This window comes from Asparagus officinalis, chromosome 7 (assembly GCF_001876935.1).
Source record: "Asparagus officinalis chromosome 7, Aspof.V1, whole genome shotgun sequence".
NCBI lineage: Eukaryota > Viridiplantae > Streptophyta > Magnoliopsida > Asparagales > Asparagaceae > Asparagus > Asparagus officinalis.
The window spans coordinates 61,484,368-61,493,263 of NC_033800.1; the positions used below are offsets into that span (position 1 = coordinate 61,484,368).

The 8,896-nt window shown below is 38.5% G+C and overlaps 1 protein-coding gene and 1 long non-coding RNA gene across 2 annotated transcripts; one reads left to right on the forward strand and one right to left on the reverse strand.

Annotated features, from left to right (window-relative positions):
- LOC109847231 lies at positions 498-3,650 on the forward strand. Its single transcript, XM_020416470.1, has 4 exons — positions 498-811; positions 1,267-1,887; positions 2,137-2,778; positions 3,017-3,650. Exons 1-4 carry the CDS (start codon positions 498-500, stop codon positions 3,648-3,650), a joined length of 2,211 nt encoding a protein of 736 aa, XP_020272059.1.
- Positions 4,876-5,483, reverse strand: LOC109851097. The gene is made up of 2 exons (XR_002249696.1): positions 5,395-5,483; positions 4,876-5,284 (listed from the first exon to the last, which is right to left on the reverse strand). It is a non-coding gene; the product is annotated as an uncharacterized LOC109851097 (long non-coding RNA).

Below are 8,896 nucleotides of genomic sequence, written 5' to 3' on the forward strand. Positions count from 1 at the left end.
AAACAAAAAGAAAGAGAAAGTAAAAAAGTAGGGAAAAATGTTTCAAGGCCCCAAAACAAAAAAGCGGATGTGGCCCAGCCCCCCCAATTAACTGCCTTAGCCTTCAGCCCCAAAAAATTGTGAAAATTGTGGCCCAGACCCAAAAGCCCATACGTATACATCAAGTGGGTGTATTTTGTTGCTTCCTCCCGAAAATGCCCTCATCTCTCTCAAAGAAAACCGGCTGAATGGGTTCTCTTGTTCGGTGATCTCTCCCAACGCATTTATGACGAAGTGACGGGGGAAAGCGGGGGGAAAAAGCGCGGGCTCCCGCCATTATTGTCTGCTTCATCATCCTTTGTTATAAATTGGTTAGTTTTATCTCTCACTCTCTCATTAATGAAATTAGGGTTTTTTTCAACTGTTTACAGCCCTTTTGCACCTGAAATCCCCTCAATTACTCCTCAACTCGTCATAATTGCCTTCATAACTGTCCTCATAACTTTCAACCACCCCTAATGGCCGTCAATGACTTGATTTGCATGGTTTCTTTAGGCGAGAATGCCATATTCGTGAAGCTAAGTTCGACAACAAGCTTTGATGAACTCCAATTTGATGTGTCTGAAAGATTGAAAGTACCTAAAGAAGCTTTATCCTTTATATTTAAATCTGAGAGGCACCCCAACCTCAGTTTTTCAGTTGACAACGATGATGATTTGAAGTGCATGTTGGAGCACAATCGAAATATTGGTTGTACGGAGATTCACATGCAAGCTGCTGTTAATGTAGAGTGTTCCACTTCAGGGAAAAATCAGAAAGTTATTAGGGGAATGTAAGTAATTAATGAACTCTTTATAACATTGGGTTTTGTGTGATGTAAACATTGTTATTTTTTTCTTCAACTTTCAACCATCCCTTATGGGCATCAAATCCCTCAATGTAAGTTATTATTGATTTGTAAGTAAACAATGAACTCTGTCAGGAACAGGTCTATGTGTGATGATAAGCCAATTGTGATTTCAGGTTTCGATGGTAACTTGGGAAAAAATAGTTGTCATCTCTGATGGTTAGATGTTAACTCTTCATCTTATAGGTTAATTTTCCAAGAGATATGTTAACCTTTACATGAACATGTTAATTGTCGTGGGAACATGGTTAATTTTACACCCAGTTAGTTAACTTTTGTTGTACTATGTTACCTTTGGTCCTACTGCTGTTAACTTAAATTATCAGAAGATAATATAACATATTGTGCATGATATCTCACTGGTTGATTAATTTATGCAGTAGTGATGCCTCTTTGAATGTAGAATATAGTCGTCCTCCTCCAGGAAATGCATCCAATTCAGAGAGAATCCAAAATGATTTCCCGTCTGGTGAGGTTGTAATGAGAGCTGATGATATTCTCAACAACACTTCCAGCATTCCTCAATGGTGGCACACAACATTAACTGAAAAGGGGCAACAATTTGAGACTGTAAACGAATTGAGACTAGCTTTGCAGTACTATTCCATGGCGAAAAAATTTGACTATGAATTTGTAAAGAACGAACCCAAACGTATCCGAGTATGTTGTCGATATAAGGAGACATATGGATGCCCTTGGATGCTCTTTGCATCTCCTGTTAAGTATGGTAAAAGAATTGAAATCAAAAGGTTTGTGAATGAACACAGTTGTGGACAACATGCTAACAATTCAGGGCAATCACGGGCATCTCGTAAATTCATAGCAGCCCAATTGCGACCGGTATTAAAGGCGCGACCTCAAATCCGACCAATTGATGTGCAAAAGGAGTTCCTCACTCGATATGGATTGAGACTTGAATACAGTAAGATATGGTGGGGCAAAGAAAGAGCGCAGGAGGATATGTATGGTGATAGTTATGAGGCTTATGATCAATTAAGATGGTAAATTTTACAGTTATTTTATTAAGTGTACAAATTTTTATCATAGCCGCTTATAGTACAATTGTTAGTTGTTGATTTATCATGCAATATCTTATCCTTAGATGTTTCATGTTAGTTTTCATTGATATGTTCCAACTGTCATTGTGGAATGTTATGTTTTATGAAAACTTGTGAGCTTTTATGTTAATATATTATCCTAATGTTCCAATGTATTATATATGCTTGAGCAGAAGCTACATTGTTGTACAGGTATGAGCAAAAGGTGAAGGAAACGAATCCAGGAAGCTACATATGCATTGACCAGAATGAAGGAAGGTTCAAAAGACTGTTTATATGTTATGCCGCTTGCATCGTTGGTTTCTTAAATGGGTGTAGACCCCTATTATTTTTGGATGGGACCTTTTTGAAAGACAGATACAAAGGCATGCTCCTGAGCGCCATAGCATACGACGGAGACCAAGGGATATTTCCGGTTGCGTATTGTATATGTGATCAGGAAAATGTTGATAATTGGAGATGGTTCCTTCAAGGCTTGTGGTCCATACTGTATGAAAGGTTAGACCCGTACAATCCTCCCCACCAATTGGTAATTATTTCTGATGCCGACAAGGGGATTCGAGAAGCCGTGAGAGAATATTTCCCTGAAGCAATCCACTCACGATGTGTTCTGCACCTAGTTGAAAATTTTAGAACAAAGCTAAAGGATTTGGGATTGAAAGCAAAGGACACACAAGTTTTGGGGAGTTTGCTCCAATCTGCTTGCTATAAATACACTATAGCGGAATGGAACGACTACATGAAGGAAATTTATGAGATGGCTCCAGTCGCATATGAGATTGTACTCTGTTATTCGCCAGAGAATTGGGCGAATGCATTCTTCCCTGGTATCAGGTAATGCATTCATCTTAGATTATGACGTTTTGCAGTTGATGTTAACTATTCTACATATATGTGAATTTTTCTTTCTATAGGTTAACTTTGTCTGATATATGTTAACTTTCAGCAATATATGTTAACACTGATGTTTTTATGTTAACTTTGAGCAGTAAAGGTTAAGTTTTGTTGTTACGTGTTAATTTTATTACATATTGGATGCCCATCATACTATTAATTATTTTGTGCTTTGCAGATATGGTCATGTAACCTCTAATGTTGCAGAATCCTTTAACAGCTGGATACGTGAAGCTCGAATGTTACGTATCCTGCCAATGGTAGAGCATATCCGAAAACAAATTATGAGTCGCCTGAACAATAGACGGATAATGGCTGATAAGTGGACAAGCTATCTGTGCCCTAAAGCTGAGAAGATTGTTAGAGAAAATATGGAAAGAGGACGTACTTTAGAGGTTAAACAATCTAGAGATGATATATTCGAAGTGCAGTCACATAGAACTACTCACGTTGATTTGGAGAAGAGGACGTGCACTTGCCGATCTTGGGACGTAACCCGTATTCCTTGTGTGCATGCTTGTGCAGTCATTATTTATATGAAAAGAGACGTATATCAATATTGTGATTGGTTCATGTCCGTAGAAGCGTTTAAGAAGAGCTACGACGAAATATTATATCCCATCCCAGATTATGAGAAGCGGAGTGTGTCCAGGGATGAAATACAGATTTTGCCACCAATTACCACTAAGAGGAGGGGAAGAAATAAAACAAGACGCATAAACAACAGAACCATTTACAAACGTCCAGTCAAATGTTCTCGGTGCAAAGTTGATGGTCACAATCGAGCAACCTGTAACGAGCCCATCTGGTGACTAGTGTGTTTCTGTTTCTTACAACAATACTTTTGTATGAGACAGCAAAGGTTGTTTTTAAGTGGTTAAGTATATAGTGGTGGACTTTTGTAATCTGTGATAATGATCGACTAATCATTTTCTTCATGCTAGCAATATCTAAAAGCAAGGCTGAAAGATGTTAACGGATTTGTGCTTGTTCATCTTAGATTTTATTAAAAGATTTTGATTTTAAATTGGCCAAATGTCCAACATCTCATTCACTGTTCTAACGGCTAACTGAAAGTCATACTGTGCTAACAGCTATATTACAACGGCTAGTTTATTGTTCCTTATGCAATATATAATGTGCCCAAAGCAAAGCTAAATTTAAATGTATGTTCTATCTTCCCTGCACTTGGAGTTTGATAGAGTGAGATGAGAACATCAGAGATATCTCAGTCACAAGAAGAGGTATGTTGTTTCTGTCAAATTCCAACACCCATGAGGCAGTGCAAAAGTGGGAAGAATAAAGGAAGATACTTCTGGGGATGTGCAAATTTCCCAAATATGCAATGCAATTTTTTTGCTTGGGCTCACAAAGAGAATGCAATGCCCAGTAAGATTATTTCATTCTGCCCAGAAGTCCCCGTTGAAGATGAGATAGCGACCAAAACAAAGCAACTGAAGAAAGCACTGAAGCAATCGAACCGTGAAGTCGAAAAATGGAAACTTTGCTCATTCTTCCTATGTTGTTTTTGTATGGTACTAATTTTCTTCAACATTGTGATCTGTAAGATGAAAATCAACTGAAGAAACTTCAGTTTGTTATGCTTTTGCTGTAAGTGGTTAAATATTATGTGTCACCTTTCACTAAAGTAGTCAATTTTAGTGACATTTATGTTAATTTCCCTTCTGAAAGGGGTGATGTATCAGAGTTATACGTTTACTTCTACTAAAAGTGGTTAATTATTAGACTTTTACGTTAGCGTTTACTGAAAGTGATTATTTATCTGAGTTATATGTTAACGTTTTCTGAAAGTGGTTATGTTCTCGAGTTATATGTTAACTTTTACTGAAAGTGGTTAACTATCAGAATTATACGTTAACTTTTACTGAAAGTGGGTTTTTTACCAATTTTTTGGCAGTTTTGTTTACTTTCAGCGTACTAGGTTATCTGTTAACCCTTAGGAGGAATATGTAAAAGCTAACATATATATTTTTTTCTCAATATATCAGTAACATGTTCTATCAGTATAAGTCAACATGAACTGTGATGCACTTCAACCTGTTATTAGCAATGATTACAATAGCAACCAGTTTCACAACCAGATATGTGGATCTTCTCATCCACACTATCAACCAGTTACACAAACAGTAGAATAACTGTCAAAGAGAATGATACAAAGCTGCAATAATGTTAACTAAATTAAAATGCCAGTTAGTTTTGTTCCCAATTCAATCTGTTCGTACACAACACTTTTTAGGATATCAATCACCCATCCTTTTCCACTGTCTCCCCTTGATTTTTCTGTTCCCATCCTTCTATTAGGAGTTCAGCTGCAAGCCTGGCACGGATGACTTCAGACTCGTCAGAGTGATTAGTTACTTGAGTGGTATCTACCCCATGAATTATAGCCTTTATATATAAAGGAACGAAAAGACCACAATCAAAGCTGCATGATATAAGATGGAGCAGATAGTTAGATATAACATGCTGAATAAAATGAAAATGTTTAAATTTAGTTAACATACTAAGACATGTTTAAATGCATGAAATACTAACATTCCAGTCTGTTGCTCACAAGGGACGGCTTCATATCGGAACTTTCTCCAAATATTATTCGGATCGAAACCAGACTTCATATGGTCCATGAATGCAATTACTTTATTTACTGGCTCCTCCTTCTTCTTGATTTTCCTTCTTCTTGATTTTCCTCTTCCCCAAAAAATCCCAAGTGCATTCATCAGGCTTACAATAGAACCTGATTTTTTCCCTCTCTTCCTCCTTGTGGTGTGATATGTTAATTATCTCTTGATGAACTTCCTTCTTCTTTTCTTGAGTGAAAGGGGTGCGGACTAGTTGTGAGCGCGTCCGCTTTCTGGTACTTGGTCCCCTAGTCCCCTTTGACGCTAATCTCTTCATTCTCTTCTGATAAACTTGCACCTGTTTTCCATCCTCCATCCTTTCTTCATCCAGTTTCTCCTCAGCACATTCTCCCTCTCTGTTCTCCTCCACTTTTTCTTCATCTTTCTTCTTTCCTTTTTCCTCTTCCTCTTCCATCCTTTCTTCATCTTTCTTCTCCTCAGCACATTCTCCCTCTCTGTTCTCCACCACTATTTCTTCATCTTTCTTCTGATGTTTTTCCTCTTCCACTTTCTCCTCTTCCTCTTCCTCTTCCTCATTCTTCTCCTGCTCTCGCTCTTCCTCTTTCTTCTCATCCACAGTCGCTTCCTCTTTCTTATCCTCCTCACTCTCTACAGCTTTCTCCAAATTATCATCCTCCATCTCTTGCCATTCACCTTTCTCTAACTCCTTCTCTGCTTCCTTGCCAATATTGGTTACCTCGTCATAATCGAAGCAAATTCCATCATCACCCCTGTCCTCAGAATCAATACTCCTCCTTATTTTCTTTTGTGCAGACCCTGTATGCCCCTCTTTCTGTGACATAATCCCCTTCACATTCTTCTTCAGGTCTTCGGGGTCAATCAAGTCAGCGGTCCCTTCATAACCCTCCAATTTCTTGTTCAGCCTATGTATCTCCTTAGAGCATTCCTCCCATTGAAGGCGCTTACTACGCTTGACAGTGTGGAGCAGTTTCCAATTAATTTTGGCCGTATTCCGCCAAAACTGAATTTGATCTTCGGTTGTCAACTTCTCTATTTCATCTTCACTCTCAAAAGCATCTCTAATATGCTGGGCCAAAATCTGAAAAGTAAACCATATACCCATTACCCATATGTATCCACAATATTAAAAAAATAGTTATGATAATCCACAATGTAATTTTCTTACCCAAAACATGTTAACATGAAACAATGAGTACATGGAAAATTAACTAATGATAAAGATAGAAAATTTAACTCAATTGGTAATATGCAAGAATGTGTAAAGAGTCATTGATGCTTACGTAACCTACGGATGAGCTCCTTGTCCTGCCCTTCACCTTATCTTGCTTCCCATCCTTTACCTTTTCTTCCTCATTCTTCTTTCTCACCCTAGTTTGCTCCATAACCTTACTCCTATATGAGACAATTGGGCTTCTTTTTTTCCCAAAGCGAGCGATTTCAATCTTCTTCCTGCTAGGCTCCCGTTGAGGGTATTTTTCACCTTGAGGGTATTTTTCACCCCATTCAATGCTGGTCGTAATTGGTCTCTCCATGATTTTAATGCTTGCTTTCTTGGCCTTAGAGACAATTGTCTCCATCCTCAACGATCCAGCAGTCCCTCCAATCCTTACCCAATTGGTCATCGGAGGCTTCCATCTCAAGTTTAGGGCTGGTTTTTTAATGCCAGTCATCTCATAGTACCATAGCTGTCAGAATCGAAGGAACGAATATCAAAATAGTTAACTTTCAGAACTCATTCTTCAACTACACTCTAAATAGCTACCTTTCACCAAAACATGTTAACATTAATGGGTACATGTTAACTTTCACCTATTAATGTTAACTTTAATAATTATATGTTAAAGTTCATGATAACATGTTAACTTTCACCTATTGATGTTAACTTTAATTTTTATATGTTAAAGTTCATGTTAACATGTTAATTTTAACCATATTCTGTAAACATTTAATATTGTACATGTTTTCTAATGCCTGTTACCAAGACTAATGTTAACTAAAACAAATGTCAGACCAGTTGGTCATGCAACTTACAGGGATGAGCGGCATGCATCCAGGTACGTATGTAACCCCTGGCTTCCTCAACCCTTCAACGGCAATTTGAATGCCTCTCTTCGTCTCATCAAAAATAATTTTACCCCACGCAATGTTCTTCACTCTCTCAATACTATCTACATATTGAAACAACTGTCTTGGAATGCCTTGTGAGCTGTTGGGGCACCAAATCATTGCACACTGGTACAAGATCTGAAGCAGCACAAAATCCTCAATGTCCTTATTTTCAGAAGACTCAACCAGTGTTTCCAGTAACTCCTCAACATATCTCCTCATGCTACCAGCTTCTTGTGTGTCCTTGGCCTTCTCCTTTGACTTTGCCTTTAGCATTTCTTTCTTCTCTTCAAAATATTCCCTCCAAAGCCGGTTGTGCGGGTGTCTATTCCCGTAGATCAATTCCCCATCAATAGGGAAGCCCGTGTGAGTTTGCACCCACTCTTCATCAAATTGGACTGAAAATATAGTCCCGCTTATGGGATCAGAAAAAGAGAATTCATCAGTTTCGCCAACATAATGGCTGAGCACATGCTCTAGTGCCCGTCGATCACGTGCTGGAGGTCCGAAGAATACATAGTGCTCAAAGTTACTGCCCTTGTAGGCATCCCAATGCCACTGCTTCAGTTTTGGTTGAAGTCTTTGCATGAAAGTACAATATGATCCAAGACAGGCACTAGGCCGTATATCACCTTCGGCTGTAGCTTTCCTGCATAAACAACTATTTACTCTTAACAAGTCATTCAACTCCAAAGTAGGTAACAATTAACCGTAAAGGCATTATCTGAGTCAAAATTTCGTTTTATTAACATGAATAGCTAATACTTGACACTTATGCATAAACGTTAACAACAACCAAGATTTATTGACATGCATTGCAACTAGCTATCAACAAATGAGAATTATTTACATGCATTTGTTCCAAACTGATAACACTTCGTATTGTTCAGATCTTACTCCAAAATTACGAAACTGGTTCTACACTACAATAACCAGTCTCTCACCACCATTTTATTCAAAAAAAGATCCCATAAACCTCAATTAAAATCAAAATCACTCATTTAAACTAATTAAATTCAAAAACCCTCAATTGCTTGGGAACTTACTTCTTCTTTGAGATGGACACATCCTCCAGCGAGCGTCTCCTCTTGCTTTCGCGAATATCCAGACTTTTCATGCTCAATAGGGTTTCCGTCGCCTCGTTACTCTCCTCATCCTCAGAGGATGTCGGAGCAGAATTGCCGGCGGGCGATATCAAGGCAGAGGCGGAGGCGGATAACTTTGGCATTTCCTGCTGCGCCAATCGTGCCGATCGACGCCGGTGACGAACGCCCTGTTCCGTTTGTTTGTTGGCCACTTCAGACTTGCTACGCTTACGGTTCTTCGCCATT

Excerpts from the sequence above, each read along its gene's own strand:
- LOC109847231 (XM_020416470.1), top strand. The coding sequence starts at position 498 with ATGGCCGTCAATGACTTGATTTGCATGGTTTCTTTAGGCGAGAATGCC. Across the intron at positions 812-1,266 it reads CAGAAAGTTATTAGGGGAAT|TAGTGATGCCTCTTTGAATG; the intron begins GTAAGTAATTAA and ends TAATTTATGCAG. Across the intron at positions 2,779-3,016 it reads GCATTCTTCCCTGGTATCAG|ATATGGTCATGTAACCTCTA; the intron begins GTAATGCATTCA and ends TGTGCTTTGCAG.